We start from the raw sequence: 23706 nt of genomic DNA, 5'->3' as shown, positions 1-23706 counted from the left end.
ACATGGTAAAGCTCTAGGAAAAGATTAACATCTACTTTATACTGTGGCTTTGTCCCTTCAAAGCTGCTTGACACCACGGTGCTTTGTAGCACAGGGAATAATATTCCGTGTCTTTTCTAATAGATGATAAAACTGAAGATAATATTTATTGGGCGGCCTACAGTGTGTTTGGAGAACTCGTGGGGGTGCTGAAGCTGGGGCAGCCCCCTCCCAGCGCGGCCTGTGGTTGCCCATCAAACTCTGGGGATAAACAACTAAAATGAGTTTCAAAATCTTGTAGGCAGCCTCTGTATGAATTTATGAAACCTTTTGTGTGTGGCAGTATCTTCATTCTCTGCTAACACTATTGAGGAGAGAACAAACAACAAAACTACCCTTAATACCAATATCAAATGAAACAGCCAGGTCATGTGAAATTTACAATTAGATTTTTGTGTATGGGAGACCTCAGGGCCTAAACACGCTTCCTGCAGAGAACTGCACAACCGCTTCCCTGCGAGTGGTCACAGGTCATCCGCAACAGTCAGTGTCTCGCACTCGGGTAAGCCCCGCTCCCATTTGCCTTGTTGCTCTCTGGCACTGTAGTGGGTGCTGTGGTCAAGTGAAGAGCAGCTGAGCAGTTATTTTTGTTATTTGTAAAGCCTTCACAGTAAATGTCAAAACATGTGCTGTTTGGATCTTTAGACACGCTAGTTATTGTATAACTGGTGCACGTTGGAGGGAGGAAGAAAAGGAAGTGGTGGGCCTCCCTCAGCAGCAACAATAACGCTACCTCAACCATTATGCCCCAGGCCAGCAAGGGGGCCTTGCATTGGCTATAATGACGTACAGTGACTGCGGCGTTAATGGGGCTTTACGACGCCTTCTACAGCGAGCACGGATCTGACTTAAGTGTGAATGCCAACATCTGCTGTTTTATTTTTTTAAACTTCTATTGTCTTACATGTGTTTTTAAAGCCGACAGTCCATCACGTTCTGTCTGTGAGAAGGGTTTTAGTATGGTGAATCCAGTGTACCTTTGTTTTTCCTGCAAAGTGACTGAATCAGTGTGGAGTGTCAGAGCCTGGTAACACCTCAGGGGGCTGATTGGGCCATTATTGATGGACAAGAAAAAGCGTGCTTTCTCACTTTAGTCAATCAAGTAAATGGCCCCCTGGGTGGCAGGTCTAAGGTACCTAATGGCCAGGGAGGAGGAGGGTGATGATGGGAATGTGCAGTGAGGAGAATGGCACAACTGGACCCACCTTCGCCTTCAACTCTCAGCCCTCCGCTTAAGCCCTTTGTCGTGGCAAGGACACAGATCTTCTGGGAGCCGGCCTGGTCAAATATATTCAGGAAGCTGAAGCTCCACTCCAGCTTTACAAAGAGAGCAGTAACATGTGGATTTTGTGTCCCAGTAGTTTAGTATGAATAAGATGGAAGCAAATTACATGTTAGCTACTGCTGACTATTTCCATAATGAAATATATTGGGTAAATGGATAAAACCATCTGCTGTATGAGTCAGAACAAAGAATCATTATTTCTCTCCATATCCCTGTCATAACGCTAGAAAAACACTTTCACAACCTCTGCTTAATAATTAATGACCACATGGAAATGATTTCAGTTTGTTTTAAGTTGAACAAAACAAACCGTTAGGCCTTTAACACAGTAACAGTGTATCATCTGACACTGTGCCCTGCGTTAAAAAAATACAAGTTTGCACAGCTGAAATTAGTGCTACAATTTCTTTTTTTCATATTCACACAACTCTCTCTCACAGTAACAGCCTTGTGTGCTTTTATATTTATAGACTACATGTTTTTTTTTCTGCTTACGCAGTATAATAGGTAATTATATGTGCATACATGCAATGTATTTGCCCTGTGCTGCATCTCTGTCTGCAGAAGTTAAATTGAGCATTCAGTGGCCAGCAGTCCTTCCGTTCTGTATTCCCATTGCCACTTATTGGTTAATTATTGCATTATTTATTTATTTTTTCCACAGAAATGTAAGTACAGGCTTTTTGGCATATAATATACCTTGCTGCTCTAAACGTTTGGTCTATTGGAATGTATTGTACTGACTAGCAAGGGATTTAAATAATACAGCCTCCAGGCACTTTATTTTATGAAAGATTGAATGATATCACTGTTTAGGATTCGCTTTCAATAACACAGTAATGAAGTATTGTTTTTCCATTTACTTCAAATGAATAGATTTGTTTGAAGGACTGGCTTTATGCATACTCTATCCAGTTACCCTATTAATACATAATGGGATGAGACTATGAGCAGTTCATGTAAAAAAGCTATATAAATGCATTTTATAACTCCAAGTATAATATTAGATGTTAAACTTAAAGTAACCTAAGTTTTTCAGGGGGAAATGCTCCTCCTCAAAGCTTGGGAGCTCTGACAGTAAACCCTTTTCAAGTTTAGCATTCAGCACAAAGTTTGGGATGGTCAGACAAGGGATGGACTAGGATAAAATAGGTCCTGGACTTTGACATAAGTCAGCCCTCTGCACAGTTACCTCACAGATTCTGTTTCAGTTCTCACGATACCTGCATTGGCTCAAATTCCTGATGTAAAATAGTGTGAAAATAACATCAGCACCTTGGGCTTGAAGTAGGAATTCTCTTCCTTCACACAGACTAAGCAGAATGTGTTACAACTACCAAGAACCGCTCCTTTAATTTCCGCTTTAAGAATACAGGAAATGTGCTACGGCCATGTACACTAGTCCCCGTGTGAATTATGCTAGCTAACTGCTTAAGTATCAAGCATGTGAATAAACACTAAACTTTTATTAAATGTGTCAAATAACATGACATTATGAGACTTTATACATTTGTCTTTTGTCATGACATCTTCAGTAGTAGATTAAAACTTTTACAATAGTGCGGTTTTCTGTATCATGACTCCTCACTGCAGTTTACTGTGCCCTAGGTTTCCCTGCTATGAACATAGAAAATGCTTTCAGTAATACTAAATATTAAAAGTGTGAAATAGACGACGCAGATATTGTGCTGCATGTACAATGTTTAGAGCTCAATTAGTCCTTTTATATATATATATATATATATATATATATATATTAAAAAAAAGGAACAAACTAAGTCCGAGTATCTTTAAATTGCAAACTGATAAGCACTAAGCATAGAGTAGAAATTACACACTGGTTTGGGTGAAGCAGTTTAAATTGTCTGCTTTTGACCTTGTGAATCCGCATGGCCTTTGATCTTGGTCCAGCCTTATTATGTCAATGATATTCACCTTACATTGCTAATATGCTTCCAGTTTCATCAGATAATTTTAATGACTGTCCTATTACCTGAACACAGTTTCTGAACGGCACTCAATAAAACCCTACAGTGTGCCCATTCACTTCCCATACATAGACACTAGTTCAGATTGAATATGCCACTCTAAGCAATTACCCAATTTTTCATCAGTAATCAATTCATTAATGGACAATACATTGTCTGTATTTTACCTCTGTACCACACTTTAAGTACTTTCTTTAAACAGACTGGTTGTACTTACTTTATTCCTCTTATTCTTATTCCTCTTGCACTTTTTGTGTGGCAGTTACAGTTTGGGAATAACTATGAACAGATGAAAATGAAAACTATGGACATAAACTGTGATTATTAAACATTAGTAAACAATGTTCCTCATCGATAAAAGTACTGTGTGTGGGTGTGTCTTTGTGTGGGTGTGTGATCGTATGCCTCTACGGCCTGTGATTGGGTGTGTGCGCATGTTAGTGAGCGTGTATACATGTGTGGGCATGTCCAACTGCAGGCTGTTTACAGCGCAGATATTATCAGTATGAGTACACAGAGGTGGGTTGTGCTAATTAGCTTTCCCAGCATGCCACTCAAACAGCATGGCAATCACGGTGGGGGATGAATATGGAACAAGTTTCCTATGCACTGATGTGGAGTCTGCAGCTTCTGTGTATTAACACATACTTGGCAAACACAGCACTTTGATTCAAACTTCTCTGCCTCACTCATGGTTTTATTCCCATGAGTGTTTCATATATTTTATGTATGGAGGAAGTGTGAAGCTGCAATTAAAAAATATTTTAATAGTCTGTTGATTATTTCTTCCATTATTAATTACTATAATACCAGAAAATAATCTCACTTTGTCTTATTTTATAAAATCAGAACACTTTAGATTTTAAACTTTTTTATTAAACAAGAGCAGACAGAATACGTGTGTGAATGAGTGGGACCCAAGTGGATCGGATCAGAGGAGAGACTGTGATTATGTGGGTAAAAGGATGCTGAGGTTGGAGCTGCCAGGCAGGAGGTCTAGATGAAGACCAAAGAGGAGTTTTCTGGATGTAGTGAGAGAGGACATGATGTTGGTGTGTGAGAAGAGGATGCAGAGGACAGGGTTAGATGGAGGCACATGATTCGCTGTGGTGACCCCTGAAAGGGAACAGCAGAAAGGAAAAGAAGATTATCAAACAAGAGCAGATAAAAATCATTTATGCAAAACTAAAATTAGTTTGTTATCATCCTTAACAAAATGAGTTTAATTGAGTAACATTTGACTTCAGTAAATAAGTTAATGTTGCCAACTTAACGTTACTGTGCACCTGATTCCTCCGTGTCGCTTAGGATTTTCTCCTGCGGTGCTTCTGTAGTATCACAACACATCAGCTTCATCGTAACTCTAATATAAAGTTCACCCAAAGTCAACTTTGCTCATTTACTTTTCTCTGTCGTACCAAACTCATCACCCTCTGCTTCTGCGGTATTTTCTCTGGTACGATATGCAGCAAAGGTCTCATGGCTTTGAGCTGAAATAGTAATGTGTGTTACTCATAGTAGGCTCCTCAACTGTTTGAGCTTGACATGGGCTTGTCATCTTCTTAGAGAATGATTTGTGATAGCATACGTCCTCCCTTGTTTAGGTGGTAATTTTAATTCATTTGGAATTAAACAAAAAGTAATATGTGCTTACATAACAACAGTCAAGCAACACTTTTTTTGTTGTTGCTTTGTTTGTTTAACTGCCTTTATGTCTGTGGCTTCAATATCTTTTTATAATCGTTGTTTGAGTGGTTAGATTTTTTTTATTTATTTATTTTTTTGGTTGTTTTTGTGACTTGTGAAATATTGTTAGATACGAATGTTTAGAGCCAGAAAAAGGAAAAATCAATTATTATAACCCCCTTGTTTAGTGTATTTAACAATTAAATGTGTGTAAGAACTTGACACATTGATGGTTATCTTTCTTTTGTTTGTTTGTTTTCTTTTTAGCTGAGAGACACTAAATCCATCAGTCAGAATACAACACTTCTTAATTTCCTGGCTGAGAAGTGTGAAGATAATTACCCAGAGATCCTGAGCTTTCCAGAGGAGCTGGAGCATGTGGAAAGTGCTAGCAAAGGTATGTCTTTATGTTTTGAGATTATAATGCCCATTTGAGTACTAATATAAAGTGAAATTTCCAAAAACATCGGATGAATACAATTGGAGAAAGGATCAAGTTTATAGATAATGCAGCTACAAACACATTCATAAATGGATAGCAAAATTCAACTGTGCATTAAATTCATTAATTTTGGTTAGCAAACACATTTTCACCTTTAATCTATTTCATCATTTGACGACGGCTAGCTCTCTCTTTGCGACAGGCATTGAATTGTTTGTCTGACCACGCTGTTATTCAGCCTGTCAATAAACTAATTCCACTCTAATTCTGTTCTCAAGCATTTGGTGGAATCCCTGCAGGCTTATTTACTTTGTTAGTCTCGTAATTGGTTATTTAATCTAATTCAGCTAATTATGCACTTGACTGAGGCTGTCTGTCATTATTTAAGTGGACTGAAATAGTCATCATGCTCTGTATATATTTAGATGTCTATATGCACAATTTTCAATTATATGAGCGTTGTCATTTCATGAAAATGAATTATTTGAGAAGAAGGCAGTTAATTGGCTAACTATTTAAGGAGCAGGGATGGAAAAAAAACTGTTTACTTTGGGTACACTAACGTTCACTTGTTTCACTGATCTTCACACAAAATTAAACAGAATTTAATTTGGATACAGTGACATTGAAGTGAGACTGGTTTAAATTTTGAGACATTAAAGTTATGTGTGACCTATGTGTTTCCTGAGTTGAACCAGGGAGAGGGTTTACCTCCCAACTTTTCAACATCAATTGTAAAATATTCTACAGCATTTCAGATTCACTGTTTTTTCATTCCGTTAGAAAACGATTTTTTTCTCCCTTTTTTTCTCCAAAACATGTAATATTTCTTTTTTTTTTACAATGGCTGTAAACTAGGAAAATGAGAACTGCTGAAATCTTTGTTGATGAGTCTCTAAAAATCTTTTTTAATTGATTTACTTTGAGGCAGATCACAAAGGAACACAGTGCTCGGAGGTCTCTGAGATCTTTGGAAAAGATTTTACTGCCTCTAGAACAGTAGAACATTGATGAATTATTTACTATTATCTCCAGATCCTTTACAAGCTTTTGGTCTCCTTTCAGTTAAACTGGCAAAAGAAAGTTAGGTACAGTTGCTTTTTTATGGTAATACCCTCTACGCTCCCAGGAAGTCAAAAACTACATATGCATGCATGATATTCTCTTTTCTTTTCCACGTACTGTAAAATTTTGACAATATTGTTAACCCCACCTTCCTCTCTTTGCACAATGATGTGAGGGCGAACAACTTCCTTATAATTTAGAGCTTAGTACCTAATACATTTCCCAATCAGTGGAACAGTTCTCTGTGTAGTTCTATGAAGAGTATAATAAATAATGTCTTATTATTAGATATTTTTATAGTGTAAGCAGGCACAGTTTGAAATATCTTTTTACGCACTTATATTACATTGATGCCAAACATATGACACACAAGTGATGGAGCTAAATAGTTATAAATGTTATGAATAACTTAAGATTGGAATAAAAAAGAAAACACCGTGCTGTTGTGCTTTTTCTGGAAGTAAGACTTGCGTGAACAAACACGTGTCGGTCGACCAAGCTTGTGATTTTGTGACTGTTGATTGTCATAGGCTTGTAGGAGAGAGTTTGACTTATAGGGAGACTGACGGGGATGTGGAAGATTTAAATGCAATCAAACTGCCATCTACAATGGATTGAAATCGTACAATTAATATAGCTCATTGATAGGTACAATCAGGCCTGGATAAATTCCCTAGGAAATCATCATTCCTCAGACTTGATTGGCTACTTTAGTCTTTGACTTTTCCAGTGCATAGTTTCACTAAGAAATTTGATTGCCTTCTTGCTATTGTCTGTATCTTGCCAAAGTTTTTATTTCACCACTTTCCCCACCATTGAAAAAGTACAGTTTTTTAACATTTATATGACCTTTCCAGCAGGCTTATAAATATAAATGAAGGATTATTCCTAATTATGGTCAATTTCATCATTAATAATTCACTTTTTTGTTTATTAACCTACTACAACATTTAGTGGTAAACACTATAGGCAGCCCTAAAGACCTGGTTAGTACTTTAGTACTTTCAGAATTAATACAAGATATCTATCACTTGGTTCATATGTATCTGTTAATAATAACTGGGTCATGGGAAAGTTTCCTCACAATGATAAGCAATAATTCATGTTTGATTAAATTAGGCCAAGTAATGTTTTATTTTGCAACAGGCACCATGAAGAAGTTTGTTGTAACCAAAACATTTATGTCATCACGTGTGTGATAACAAAAGGTCTAGTAAAATGTTGTGCATTTTTTAAAGCCCAAATTACCAAAACACAGATAGGCTTATTATAAATCAGAACGATCATAGACTTGTCTGGGAGATAGTGCCCTGATGGGGCTGGAGGTTAACAATAACTAAGTAAGTCCAGCACATTGAGATGTTCCCTCAGGACAATCTTCTTTCTCCTAGGATTCTGCCATTATCTGCTTGCCTTTATCAAGGTCAGTTTTAATTAAAATTCACATGGTTATGTAAGGAGGCTGGGGCGGCAATTTGCAGATGTTTCAGATAGGACCTAGACAAGGAAATGACCATGATTTTATAACAATACACCATGGGTTTAATGAAATAAGAGCAGGGCATAATTGTGTATGAAATATTAGTAAAACGAGTGTCTTGGTATTAATTAAACATCAAGCAGCTCAAACTGTTCTTACATCTAAACAAAATGTAGGCCATTTAAAAGCATGCAAAGTGTGTCTATTATTTTCTTTTAAACTTCGTTAGCAATTACACTGATTAACAAGTTTGTCTATTATTTTACAAAACTACCAAGGACACTAACATACATTGATTTTAGTTAATGTCAATGATTTCATTTGTATAATTACAGGCTCACATTTTATAAAAGCTTTCTAACACAACATCAATGTGATTTCAGCAAATGTGAACATTATGTGTCAGTAAGATAATTTGGATGAAATCATCAAATCAGCCACACAAACACACGCACGCACACTTTTACTGATGATCCAGGATCTATTGTGTTGTAAGTCACTGTGGACAAAACATCTGCCAAATCATTGTAATGCCCTGTAATGAGAGTCTCACTCCATGTAATACAGAGAAGTGTTTTGCTTTTTGATTTGGTTCTCTTGACAGTATTAATGCGATGCCATCTTTAGTTCAGATTTAAATGCATAATAACACTTGAACATTAGAACATGTCACCTGGGTAAATAAAGGTATTTTTAATGTTAGAAATAACCATTCTCTGTTCGACATGCTTCATTCACCAAGCAGAAAAGAAATCATATAAATGGCTTGTCAACCTTACTACTGGGTCAATAAAATGGGAAACAAAAACACATCGCTTTTATTTTTTTCTTCCAATAGCATTTATTAAAGTATAGCAGTGAAATCATTACAACCCGAAGAACAGACAAGGTCAAGACAGTATTTTCGCCAATACATAAGAACAGTGAAGAGCTACTACAGAGACGCTTCTCACTTTCAGACCTCAGAATATCTTTCAAGGGACAAAGCTTGTGGAGAGAAATATCGCGTACAGGTTACTGAATTATATTCGATGTCACAGTACAATCTTTAACCTTCATGCTGAGTGCTGTATCGAGCTTAGACTTGACACTATTCAGTGCATCGTTATGATAACAAATGGAATCATGTGATCATGTCTCCAATCAATAATTTGTTTTGAAGACTCCATACTGTAGCTTAACAGAAATATAAGAACAGTCGTGTAGTAATTGAATATAATATAGTGCTTAATTAATTAGGGGTTTGGTAAGTCTATGAGTAAGATGTGTCAAAACTAGTCCATATTTCACTAGGAAAGTCATATCTACCCGAACAGAGGATTGGCAGCCACTCTTACCATCATGCCATCTCTGTACCTGTACTAATAAATCATTTTGAGGGTTAAGGGATTTGAAGAAGGTCTACATAGCTCAAAGGGGCACATCCCTCCTCATTGGAAATGCTCTTTTTCTGTCATCTCAACCCTGCAAATTATGGTGTCTACATGATAATGTAGATAAAAATGAATGCTGCTGATCAGATCATAGCACTGCAAATGCATTTCCCACCAACTTCCCTCTACTCATGTGCCTTCATGAAGTATTATCTTTGTATCTTCCTGAGTCATTCTTCTACTTTGAGGTGCCACTAAGATTGTAATAACTATTGACCATACAGTATGTACTGTACTGAATGTGCACTAATTCATACTTGTAATCTTGGCTGTTGAGACCATAATCATTTGAAATGTAGTCAGAGTCCACTATTTTCATACATCTGACCTCATCTTAATAGCAGCGCCAAAGCTTGAGAAAAGTGTCATTGGCCAATTTGCCTTGTTAAATCCCCCCCCAGAGATGAATATGTGGGGCCTGACAATGGGAACGAAGTCTGTGTGGTGATTCCACTCAATCAGTGGTGCAGTGACAATCTGTCTTGACAATCCGGGAAAAGAGGAAATATGACACAAATGTTCTCATAAATCTATTTAGTATAAGGCATAGCCAAGGGCAAAGTACTTTGGAGCCTGTGAGAGAGAAAATGGAGAATGAGGGAAGAAAAAAAAAGATGAACTCTGAGGATATTAATACCGCTGTGAATATATCTATTATCCACATTCATTTCAAGGCACTGCAGCATAATAAAGCAGTGCCCATTTCCCATTTAAACTTCTAGCAGTACTTGGCTCTGTATTACGTAGACAAAATGCCTTTCTGGATAGGGTGGAACACAGAAGGGATCATTTGTCTTTTGGTTGGCGTTGCAGGGATTCAGCAATTTGAGAAGATATTCCCTCATGCCAGTCCAGGGAGCCTACTAAAGACAACTTGAGGAAGAATGGACATAATTCAAGCCAAACACTTAAAATTACTGCAGTGGACTATGAAATGTTAGCATTGTGCTGAAGAGATGTTTGTCTTTGACAAATGATTTCATGTGAAATCAAAACTTCACTTGGAAGCAGTTGCTCAGTTATTCATTGAACAGCTGACGTGTGTTGACAATAAAACTGACGAGAGAAGGAACACACATGGTGTACACAGTTGTTGCTCATTTTTGCTTTATAATATGGATTTATTTTATTTTATTTTTTATCTGCTGATTGTAAATTGCCCCTTACAGCAGGTCTAAATTTGACGATGAATGCTTGTTAATTCAAGATGCCTGTGGTAGCCTGGCAGCCTGCACAGGGTGTGCCCTGCCTTTCATTCAACATCAGCTGGAGCCGGTTCCAACCCCCAGAAACCACCTACATAATAAGTGATAAATCTAATAAATGGATGAAATAGAATAGAACATGGTCTTTGTCCATTGTAGGTAACCACAACATTGATAAGGCTTTTTCCAATTAAAAGAGGTGGCTATTACTTGGAGCATCACCTGCACTCCCCCAGCCTCTACCAGTCAAGTGGTGTGACATGCATTCACTTAACAAATATTAGCAATGGCACAGCTTCAGTATGATGACCATAAAACAACAAAATACCATTCCAGACTTCCAAAAAGTAATAATCTATTTCACAGTCTGTGAAATTTCCCCTTTTAGATTTGTAGTCAAACTTTTCCTTTCTCTTTTAAAGTAATTGAATGACAATCTGATTTAGGTGCATATTAATATTCTCAATGGGACTTCCATTTCCCATTTAATTGTGGGAGTTAATAGGGTGTGGTATGACACTCACAAATGTGCCACAATTCAAGTTTATTGCAATTTATAAAATGGAAAATCAAAGCAGTTTAACTTAAAGTGAGTTTTCAGAAGTATTGTATTTTATGTGGTTTTTGTCTTTTATTGCCTTTGTAGTTGGTGTAAAGGCGTTCACAGTTTAATAAATGACAATCCAGTCTTTGGTAGTGGCCAGAAGAAGCAGAGAAGCCGGTCATGGCTCTGTAAGTTATGAACAAGACAAAAAACCTGTTTGAAAGTACACATAACTCCAGACCTTGGTGTAAGTTCACACACCAGCCCAAAGCTCACGCCCTAGATAACAGTGGAGTGGCTTTTTCTCTCCATATACTTGGGACGACCAGCCAAAGCATGGATTTATTACCTCCGGATGGATTTAAATCTGTATAGAGACCTGGAGTTTGCTGCTCATTGATGCTTCCTATCCAATCTGACTCAGATATAGAGTGACTCCAAGGAAGAAGGGGCAAAAAAACCCAAATCCCGGTGGCAGGAGCTGGTGGATCCATACTGTACCCTAGATGACAGATTTTCCAGATCAGCCAGACACTTGTACTGAGCGTGTGTGTGTGTGTGTGTGTGTGTGTGTGTGTGAGAGAGAGCAAAAGAAACACACACATACACACAATAGACTACAGTTTGGTCTAAAACAGTGGATGGGATATATATTACGTAGTATAGCAACATTGAAGCACTGATGCTGGCTGTCATTTATGAGCCTGGCCATCAACTGTGTTGGTGAAGTCAAAGGGCAAAGTGCTTGTTAATGATTGTGACTTTTAAATTTGAGTGCTTTGCTTGTTCTAGGAATACACCTTATCATCTATCTTTTAGTTTCTTTTTTAGTGCCTAAGCATCAAGAATACTCTCTTCAGAAGCTTTAAAGGAATTTGGCAAATGCTCAGTTACAGTCTTCGGTACAACACCAGTTGTTGGGGTTCTGAGACCAGTATTTCCATATGATCTGACAGGATATTGTCTGTACCGCTGTACTGTACATACAAATGTATTTGATTAGCAGAGGAAACATAACAAACGGTGAATAATTTTACAATAGTGTTTCTAGGCTTTAATATTCAAAGTTTCGTTAGACTTATTTTATTTTATGTCCTTCTGTGTCTTTTGGCAGGAATTTGGCAGAACATAAATAGAGGTCATTAAGATCCAGTTTCTAAGACCAAATATATATGATAGGTATTCTTCCAGGGCTCGCTAAGACAAAATACAACAAACTGAAAATACTCACCAAACAGAGCTCTGATAACATGAACGTATTATAACAAATCGACACTTGATTGAGTCCTGTAATAATACACTTGAGGTTGTGTCTTTTGTGTATGCTTAAAAAAAATATACAGATTGAGGTTTTGTCTTGTTTGTACACACATGACAACTCCAAGGTCAAAAAAATGTTCCAAAAACAGTTTTATTTGCCCGTCTTCAAATACACACCGCAGCCATTAGTCAATTTGATGTTGTCACCTAGGTTAAAAATGGAAATAATTTCCTCACTGCTTGTTTAAGGTATAGGCGTCCCTGCACCCTGAAAGTGATAGGGCAAGATCAGCTAGGAGCAGTGAAAATGGGCAGTCTGTCATAAAGGATATTAGGAACAGGAAACAGACCTGTCTAGCTCCACCAGATCAGGGTGAGTGATGAGCTCTGGAGACTTTGCTCTTTTTTTTTCTTTACTCACTTCACGGTGGGTGAGTCGTTCATTGTGAGACCAAAACAGCTATTCTCTCTTTCATTTTCTTTCTGTCCATCTCTCTTTCCCCCATCTCTGTTTTCTTACATCACAACTTTGGCCAGCCTGTATGAGTGTAGACAGAGATAGACACATGCAGTGTGGCCAGCAGTCCTGCTTAGCATCAGGCTCCAGTCTGTGACAGCAGATTTCAATGAGAGCTGACAATGGGGCCAGGAATGAGAATAATGCTGTTTGCCAGCCTAGAAATTCAGCCTGTCACAGTAGACCATTTCCCATGCTGGGATTGTTCCACGAGCTGAGGTGAACAAGAGAGCTCTATTTCAAATGCAATGCTTGTTTTCTTCAATAACGCACAACTAAAACCACCAGACACTTGTAGATTAACCTAATTGTTTTACTTTCGGAATTTACTTATAGCTGATGAGCAGATATGTGACACTAGGTCCTCTAGGAATAACTAACAATTCTCTAGCACATGAAAATGAAATTTCAATTTTGCAAAGCAAAATCAAAACTTTCCTACTTTGAGAGCAATGGCATATATCTACAAAAACACAGCTACATTTAAAGATGACTTCATAGACATGATTACTGCATTTTGCATTGGTGGATTGATTTAAAAATACACATGTAAAACTTTTGTGATGAGCCCTGCTGTGCCTCAGAACATTTCTGTACTACAACAGGGCCGGTGGGATACCTGTTCCCAGTGTCTCCTTGCAGTTGACGATGCACTGAATGCACGTAATTAATAACGTGTTAGAACAACTCCTTGTAACAGTGTCTCACAGGCAGATACCTTGTTACTGTATTTCTCAGTGATTGGCTTTGCACATCTTCACAATGCTTGTTATGTGCATTTGCACACAACATTATTACAAAGCTTGATTTATGGTACACATTGTGCATACTTAAAATAAAAGCACCATGATGTGAGGAATACACAGTGCTTTAGACCTGTCGTGCAGTTGTTCAGCATCAGACCTGCTGTATTCTTAAACTGCAGCCGTGACAGGTCATTTTCCAACACATCAGGGGACTTTGAAGTTGTTTTCATGGAATGGCTTGATAGCATGTCTGTATGGCAATTTTGATTAGTAAGATAATGGTGAGTATTGATATATAAATGAGCAGGAAATTTAATTTTCTCTAAGGTGAAACCTGCACTCTCCAGATAAGACACTGTTGAAGCATTACAGTAACAAGTACAGGGATTTGTAATATTAAAAGTTATGGAAAACGACAAAGACTAATACAAATATTACTATTATTATCATTATTATCATCAGCACAACATCTTAATCTTTTTTAAAGTGCAGTGCTATACTGCAATATCTCCTAAAAACCAAGAGGGTGTTGAATGGTAAGAATTGTTTGCTGGTGTCCAAGCAATAGACTATGTAGTGAAATATTTAAATCCCTTCTGATTTTTGTATGATCCTTTCGATTCCTTAAAGTGAAGACTTAAGGTCCTGGTCTCGTAGCCAGAAATGTGCTTTAAAGGTCTCTGATAGATAGGGCACAGCGTGGCTGTGTGCTGGTGTTGGTACACATTTGGCTGTGAACCTCTTATAACATTCTCCTTCTGTACAGCTAATTGCTAGCACACATCTTTGCTATATGTATTTTTTTTCTGTTGGTGTAAAACCTTAGATTAAGTTGGCAGCATTTTTTAAATCATTAGAATACGAGTTCAGAGCTCTTATCTATTTTGCCAGTCACAGTTCTGTTCATTTCTATCGTTATATGCACACAAATCACACCATGTCATGTGGAAAAATGCACATGATGCCCGATATGCAATTTACCCAGAAAGGCAACAGATCATTTACCGACTAGGTGGTCATTGTGATAAAGTGCCTTTGTTTTTCCTTCCATTCCTTCCCACACTCTCTGCCTCTATTGACCACTGTTTGAGAAAACGTGTCTGTGGCTCAAATGCAGTTATAAGATTCTTGACAGCTTACGCCAACCCCTGCATGTCAGTGGGGATTGATTTTGGATACTAAATTGGGTCATTTTTATCATGGGCTGTCATCAATATATAATTTAAAAGCATGGCCAGAAGCAAGCATAGCAGGGCTGTTCGTTGGAGTTTTACTAGGCCCACGGGACTACACTCCCATGTGCCCCTTTCAACTAATGCATGTCACTGTGTGTAAAGATTCCACCATCTCTCGTAATTTATACCCCCCGGAGGAAAGAAAGCATAGCAATATATCGCCATTTACTGCGTGTGCTGGAACATGTACATGTACTGTGTGTGACACTCTTGGGTTTTTTCAGCGTGTGCCAATACCATACTGATACCATGTATCAGAAAATCCTCCATTTATTTGTCTGTATTTGTTCTCAGTGTGCCACACTTGTTTCAAAGTAATACAGCTATACTATTAATTAGCAGGGCAGCATGGTGGAGAACAATGTGTGGCCTTTCTCTGTGGAGTTTGCAAGTTCTCTTGTGCCTGCGTGGGTTTCCTGTTGATATTGGATATTTCCTCCCACAATCCAGAGACGTGTTAGGTTAATTGATGACTCTAAATTGCCCGTAGGTGTGAACGGAAGCATGAATGGTTGTGCATCTCTTGGTGCCAGTCTTGTGGTAAACTGGTGCCCTGCCCTGGTTTTGCTCCCTCTCTCACTCAAATCAGCTCCGGCACCCCTGCAACTCTTAACAGGAAAAGCATTATAGGCAGATGGATGTGAACTAGTATCTAAACCATTGTAGTGTTGTGCTGTTTCTCTGTTTCTCTAAGAATGATGTTCTCTGCAAGTTTAGTGAGACTGTGGCCACGATTCACAATGCTTTTCGTATTTCACCTGTTGTCCTCCGTTTTGCGTGTTTCCATATTTAGGATGAAAACATGTACCTGTGGTGTACAATAGCCAATCCCACCTTCACATCAGAAGCGTCCTTTGCATATGGCAGACCCTATTGTGTTAGTTTGCCTTTATGATGTAAATCATAATGATCTCCTCTAATTTTGTCCTCAAGCTTTAAGGAATGGGTTTAATTTAGCCGCCACCCTTTTATTTACAAAATAAATCTAACAGGTCCTGACTATGACCTTTCTCTGAAATAAAGGATGATTTGCATTTTCCACCTTTTTTGTAGCTCTGTGATATGGAGTCCCTGTGTGATCCATATTCAAATATTATTTAAATCAGATGCACCAAATTTGCATAAGAAATTGAGGATTTGAAGCCAGGTCACCTGCATACTGATCAGAGGGACAACCTTCATTGAGGTGAGGGTTGATATTGCAAATAAATAGGACAGGCTATTAATAACTGCCATGAAAGGGTTGTTCTGTATTGTGTACCAACACAACACTTCCTCCCATGTCGCAGCTTCCTTACTTTCAGCTCAGGAAATTATTATACTCTTTTCAAATAGAGACTTACCCACAGTGTCACTTTTTAGGACGCAATTACCCACAAGATGGCAGCTTGTTCTCACTACAGACCTACATATCTTTGCAGCCAGAAAAACAAATAAACACAACAAACAAACAAACATTACACATAATGCTGTTTAAGGATTTTAGGATTGTACCTACCCTTTTTGCTCTGAAAGCCAATTTATAAATTATGGCGCCACAATTGTAAATTTGAGGAATAATTAAATTGCAGCAATTTCTAATTATCCACAGTTCATGGCACATATTTGATAGGTAACACACAGAAATACTGATCTAACTGATTTTTAACTTTATGATGTTTCATTTGATTCACTCATGGTAATTGTAAGCATTAACTAAATGAGCTAGCTAACACATGTATTACCTTTCAATTATTCAACAAGAACACGTTGCAAGACTTTTCACCTCATTAGGACTTTTTTGTTTTTTTAATTTAAGCAACATTGTACATTAATCAGCATCACTATTACTGTGACAGTGTAATTTTCAACAGCTTCCCTTGTTAAACAGCTATTAAAACAGCAAAACACCTGCAAAAACTGTGTGAATCATTACAAGCAAAACAAGACATAAAGCAGGTAAATTATAGAGCCTACAATGCTAAGACAAGCCTGGTGTTTTTCGCATCTTCATGGAAGTAGATAAAATTGTGGCAGAAAAATCTATTCTACCAGGAAGATTCAACAGAAATAAAATAAGCTGCTGAAAACTGGCTTTTGTTACCTAGAAACAAGAAGTGACTGTACCGCACACTACTGGCCCCTGTCAAGTTTAGCTTGTATTCACACACATTATTTTCCTATAAATTAGCTAAATTATCGCAAGTTTACATCAACCTAAGATGTTGCTTAAAAGCATTGGTTTATTTTCCAGCATATGTACTGCTCAGATCATGCATTCTGGCATGTCTGAATACGTCTCAATTTTACTTTATTGCAAGACATTAAGTTTTGGTGTTCTAGCTTTAAATTAAATTAGCTAGTGCCTTCCACACCTCTTATCAGAAGTGTCTGTGACATGTGTGAACCATGTATCTGGTACCTGTATTCATGTCTCTTCAGTTCTTGGACATTTTTCCTGGGCAGTGTTTTAGTTGCACTGGTGGCAGGACTATGTAAATGACTCCCTTGGAGACTTTAATAAGGGAGAGAATTCTGACTGCTCTGTTCAAGCACAAATTTCTGCAAAGATGAAAAAAAAGAGGGGTGAATTTATATTATGTGTGTTTGTCTGCACTCACTTGAGAACAGTGTCACTGTACAAACGTGGATTTTGCATACTAGAGCATCAAGTTTATATAGAATTTTTAAAGTTGATACTGTTGATCATTAAAATGCCATTCCAAGGAAAATACATGTGCCAGTTTGGTGGTAAACCACAATCAAGGTATGTTAGTGTGCCTAGTTTTTCCTCTCTTTTGCCTTGACATGGCATACCGGCTGAGACCTGCTCTTTACAGAAAGGTCTGTTTTTATTCCACCAACTGAAGCAGAGGTAAGGAGGGACAGAATCGATTGTTGCGGGCCAAATTGAACCTGTGTCGAGCTGCAGGCAGCCACGAGATAAAGCCTCTGACGCTGTCTGCTGTGTTTATCATCAGGTGGCCTTTTCTGTGTGTGCTATGCTGCGATTTTGATGTGTTAAGTCATAATAGAGGAGCCACCATTCTTTGGAGGGGTTGCCAATAAAATCGCAGACAGAGGGGATTATGTTTCATGTCAGCCCATTATTGTTTCCAGCTTCCCCTGTACCCTTTTTTTCACCTGGAAAGACATCTGCCTCAATTTTGCTGCCTACTACGTTGCTTCAACTTGGTGATTTCTGGTTAATATTCAAGAGAACAAGTTTTGAATGTAATGGTTTTTATATTGGCTTGTAATGTATTTCATTGGGGGCCCGTGTCAAGAGTAGGAGTACTGCTTCTCTTTGGCATTGGCAAAGATATAACCACACCACAACTTGGTTTAATTGTTTAAAAACACACCAATGTAAGTGCACATTGGCATTTGCCCTCTGCAAATTCTGCAGTACAGTGACATCCCTGTGGTTGTTTTCACCATTACCATGTGTTCTAGGGAAACACAGGTGGTTAAGAGTTACAGGTGACTGCCACCATACAGTTAAGCAGCTCGAATGTGCCACAGTGAGACAGCTATCACACAAAGCCAGCTGCTAGCTGGAATTACATTCAACCTATTGATTACCTTCAGAAGCTGTCAGTCTACTTTTAACTGTTTCTGATAGAAAGATGTGCTCTGCATATTGTGCATGTGGACTGTCCGTTAGATACAACTCTTTTTATCTGTACAGTGGATATGCCTTAGTCATCTGGCAGTATTAAAGACACAGCAGCAAGATAGTTTTATTGCTACTGACTATGTCCTCTGCCAAGCCTTGTCTCTCCACCAGCAGTGATAATTTACCACTGTGAGTGTGCTCCTGTGAGTAAAAAAACTTGGCACTGAATGCTCATACAGTGTGCTTGGTCTGCCTTGGACTTGAATATGCCCCGACAGCAGACTCTCTCTCAGCTTGTGTGACCCTTCAGTCTTAAGAATCTCTTTCAGGATAGCCAGTCCTACTAGGACCTCATGTTGTGAGTCACCACATACTCAGAGGGATGTACTAACCTTAAAAGACAAGCCATTAACTGGGATGACCAGATAAAAAAACTGTTGCCAAAGACAGTGGGCAGCAGCCTCGTAGCTAATCGGGCAGCCCATTAGGAGGTAATGACAATGACTCCAGTAATTTTATGCCCTCATTTAAAGCTTCCTTGTTTGAAGAAAACAATGATAATCCCCGCTTTCCACTTTTGGGCTGTTTTCAAGTTGGCTTAATCAACCAGGTGCATGCAGCACAGATCTCTAGAATGTGCTTTTGCTTGCTGTTCCTTGGCCCACTGCACCTACATAGGGCTCCCTAATCCTTGGTATAAAGACAAAAAAAAGTAGGATATGGAATATTTTCATAGATTTTTGTATTATTGCAAAAAAAAAAAAAAACTGTAACAAACTAAAGTTTATGAAACTTCTACATTTTGTTCAGCAAGATAATCTATTGCTCCCTTTTTTGTTCATACTTTACTTGAAAAGTGCTTTAACATAGAGTACAGCGGGGAGTAAGGAGGAGCCTAAAGGAACACAGTGGATAGGAGAACGCTGTCTTTTAAAGCACCAACAAAACAATAGTGTTGCCAGTGATATGTTTCAGTTTGGTGAGGAAAGTGGGATTCAGAAAAGTTGAATTAACACAGCACAACACTAAAAATATTATAGGCCTTGCAATGATCTAGGAAAAGCTCGATTATTTGTTTCAGCTGAGTTTACTTGATAGGTTTTTCTGTAGAAATACACTGGCTTTCTATGCAGCATTAGATCCCAAAAAATATACCAGATGCATAAACATAAGCTTCAGGTTGCATCAAAACACGTAAAGCTTGAATGGCACATGAGCCCGCACATGGACAGTGTAGACCGCTAGGGTGATTAAAATAGGACGATGTCGCTTGTGTGACACATGCTTGTTATCTGCACATCAGAAACGTGGGTAACATGCTTCTGGTGTAGACACAGCATTGGTGTGACCAGATTTGGCTTATGATCATACCTTTTTTACTTAAAAAAACAAGTGCGCGTAGGATATTCACTGTCAGATTTTATGTCACCGAGTAAAACATGAAAATCTCCTGAGCTTGTGCTAACCACAGACCATAATTAGGGCATTTGGAAAACAAAACACAGACTTCAGGGAAACAGAAGTCCAAAAATGCTAAGATTCATTTTTACAGCACTGTGATCAGAAAGCTGGATGGACATGTCCTCAGCAAGGCCTCTGGTACTTCAGGTCTACTTTACCTTTAAATCCAGGAGATAAATAGCCATATCCATGCCTACAACTGGAAGACCACTTTAAGTTGTAACAACACATCTTTTGTTCATATTTTCGTGTATGTCAAAGCCCTTCAACCAATTTCCACAGCTTCTGCTCTAGCTTTGCTCATTTTATCCCATTCTTCATTATATGGATTTCTAAAGACAGCAATTTATCATTTAGAAAAAGCCTTTCCATTGATGAATTTGCCCTTTTTTGCACTAGTAAGTGTAGTAAAGCAAAACATTGTGTTATAAAAGTATAAAACTAGGAAAGTTCATCATAAACTAGTATCTAAAAAGAGACTAACATTATGTTACTAACATCATTTTGTAATAATCCCCTCTGTTAGGTTATGTCTAGCAAACATATCCCTGGTACTTAGAAGGTTATTTTTTTATTTTCTTGGTGACCTACATTCATGAAATTGTGCTGTGCATTCAGGGCAATGACAGCTTTCAGCAAAGCCTAAAGCTGTTGGTTATTACAATCGGTTGATTGGCTGCAAGCAACAAACCTCCTTAAGTAATGGCTAAATGGGAGCACACAATGAAACTGCCTTTGGCTACAAGATAACACCACAAACACCCCGGTACTATATGTCTTTTGCAGTTCTAGTTCCCAAAAGATTATGCCAGCAGCCCTTTGGCACCTGAAACAGCGTGCTCTTAACTGCCTACAGCCAGAGAACTTATCTGTCTTTCCTCTATTTCAAATTAAAAATTTAAAGGACAACTACTATCAATTCTGTGTTTTTACCTTTTCATTCTTTTTAAATAGGATGGCCAACACATTGGGACCCCCTCTTAAGACTGTATATGCACTCCAGCACAACTCCAGCACACACTATGACCTCAATAAAAAACAACTAGTAGAATTGTGACTTTTCACACAGTTTTGCCTAAACAACTGATATACTATAACCTTGTAAAAGTAGGATTCATGGCAGAGCTGCTGTGTTACATTGCATTGGATTTTGTACCTATTGAAGTGGCCTGAAATATTGTAGCTCAATCACTTATGTTTACTTTTAGGATTAATCTTTAGCAATTTTGTTAGCAATTTTTAGGATTTGTCTTGATATTAGGCCAGAGATGCAGAGTCTGTTAGTTTTAGTTGTCCTTATTTAACCCCATCCTTTTTAATATAGGCAGATTTTATTGACAGTATTTATTCTAGTCTTGTTTTAGCCAAGAAAGTCCTAAATCGGTTTAGTCTAGCTTATGACTAAAAGCTCTTGTCAATGTAGTACTTGACTTTTTACTAATTTGTTTGTCATAAGAAGGTTATTCATCCATACATTATTTTAACCGCTTATTCTGTTTAGGGTCATGGGAGTCCTGGAGCCTACCTCAGCTCTCATTGGGCAAATTAGTTGACAAAATATAATAATGCAAGATATTAAACTGATTTCAGATAAGATTCATTCAACTCATTTGGGTGTAAAACATAAAGTGCACATTACCCCCAAGAATGCAGCTTTTTTTGAGAGAATGTCTGATTTGATGGTATAATTGTGAGCCATACATGAGAGATGATAAAACATTGAAGTCGCGAAAGATGCATTAGCAAAGTTAGTCCAATCTAACTCCACCAATATAAGTGAAGGATTGCTATGATTTTAACTCTGTTTAATAACACATCCTGACTATCCAGAAAAAAGAAAAAAGAAACCCTACAAAATTAAACAAGAAAATCAGCCAGTTAATTCATCTCCCAGCTTGAAAGTCTCATTACACTGTTGATGACTTTAAGGATTGCCTGAGGTGGAAAGGGGCTGCGTTTATGGTTCTGCAATCGTGCGTACCAAGTCTCCTTACCTCATGTGAATGGAAAACAAAAGACATGCAGTCAATCCAGCCAAATGAATACTAAACACTTTCCCATTTAAATTCTTCATGATTATACATTTAAAAATACAGTATGTTTCTAAAGAGATGTTATGCCCCATAAAGTTTTTATAGGCTCACCGCTAAATCAAGACACACCGTATGTTGTTGGTGGGAGAATTGATCTGACCTTTCTCGCAATGCAAGGGTTATGAATCTTTCCACAGGCACTTTATTAGTGTGATATAGGGACACAGAAAATCCTAATTTAGGCAGTTACATGTAGGTCACAACACAGCTACAAGAAGTGGAACAAGTATATGTAACCTGTATGCCTGCTTTATAGTGTTTTTAGAAACCATCTGGATCTGTTTTAGCAAGATGCTGAGTTTTAATAGTGATAAAAGGCTGTTGTGTTAAAGCTGAGGGAGAGGAATTAGTACCAGTAACATTTCAGACACCACTCAGATATTCATGCATGAAATGTTGAAATCACAGGTTGACTTGTGTTGTTTGGTAGGAAAGCTTTTAGAACATAGTTGCATAGTAACCGTAAATATCGTACAGGGTTGTTATGCAGCCAGTTAACAAGGCGTTCAGAAAAATTAGTGAAAATTAGATGTTTGACCTAAAATAAAATCACACTTTAATAGCTGTTGTAGGTGTAGCAGACTCACACACCCACGTTCCAAAGGCTGATGCCCAGATAGGCACGCCAACATACATTACACACATTACAGTGTGGTACACCTGCTTGTTAGTTTAATGCCTTTGCACTTTTACAAGTTGCAGAGGTAAAGGTGATGGATCTAATGTACCCTTGCTGTATTTAGATTGCAGCCTCTGACTTTAACTAAATAATTCAAAATGCATTCCCCTTCCCACTGCCAAACACTGGTTTCACATCTTCCAGTCAGTGAGCCTATTTAATATATTCAGTTATCTTCCCAACTCTTGCTCCGCTTCTGTAGTTAGGGAACCACTATAACCAGTCATCTGCAATGAAAGATAAAAACCAATATGTTGACCTGCCATCTGACAGATGCATCTTCGGTTTGACTGCTCAGCTTAAAACCAATTCAAGAATATCCTGGCTGTCTCTTCTCCTCTAGTGAATACATAATTTCCTCTAAATCTCATCAATAATCAGGGCTAGCGATGGCAGCAATAGGCGTGATTGCCAGAGTTCACAGAGCATTATTTGGAAAATGTAAAGGATTTGTGTCTCCATGGATGGGTGGTGTAAATCAAACCGTGATTACGGTCTAATATTCCCCATTGTGGAATCAGTGAACTACCGGGTAATGTGATCGCTTGGGGACCATGATGTGAGATGTGCTATTAGCTAAATGGACACAAATTCTCATGTTCTTATAGATGTAAAGAAAGACCAAGCTTAGAGAAAAATCTAATTAAAACAGTTCAGCTCTCTGAAATAATTTGTGTTTAAAATTTTGGCAGAGCAGTAATTTCTTATGGATGGAACCACATTGTCAGTTAATAAAGACGTACATTTAAAGGAGTATTTACAGTAACATCCCTACGAAGGTAGTTTGGCTTAGCATAAAGACTGGACAATGGGGAGGGGTGGCTGTGTCTAAAGGTAAAATGCCTACCAGCAGCTTTTAGATTAAATATGAGTTTGTTGCATTTTGTTTGTTTAACATGTCCAAAAGTTTACAGAGTTCATAATGTCCATTTAAAGTATGTGAACCCTTT

General features: G+C 38.0%; 1 protein-coding gene across 8 annotated transcripts in view; it reads left to right on the top strand.

Moving 5' to 3' along the window:
- The window catches only part of diaph2 (diaphanous-related formin 2), a 352014-nt gene that overhangs the window by 216633 nt on the left and 111675 nt on the right, over positions 1-23706 (top strand). For all 8 annotated transcript variants that reach the window (XM_067517868.1, XM_067517862.1, XM_067517865.1 and 5 more), the window contains one exon: positions 5266-5395. In XM_067517868.1, the coding sequence (XP_067373969.1) occupies positions 5266-5395 (130 nt within the window). The remainder of the gene's footprint in view (positions 1-5265; positions 5396-23706) is intronic.

This window comes from Channa argus, chromosome 10 (assembly GCF_033026475.1).
Source record: "Channa argus isolate prfri chromosome 10, Channa argus male v1.0, whole genome shotgun sequence".
NCBI classification, from domain to species: domain Eukaryota; kingdom Metazoa; phylum Chordata; class Actinopteri; order Anabantiformes; family Channidae; genus Channa; species Channa argus.
The sequence above is the reverse complement of the archived record's forward strand: the minus strand, read 5'-3'. Positions and strand labels throughout refer to the sequence as shown.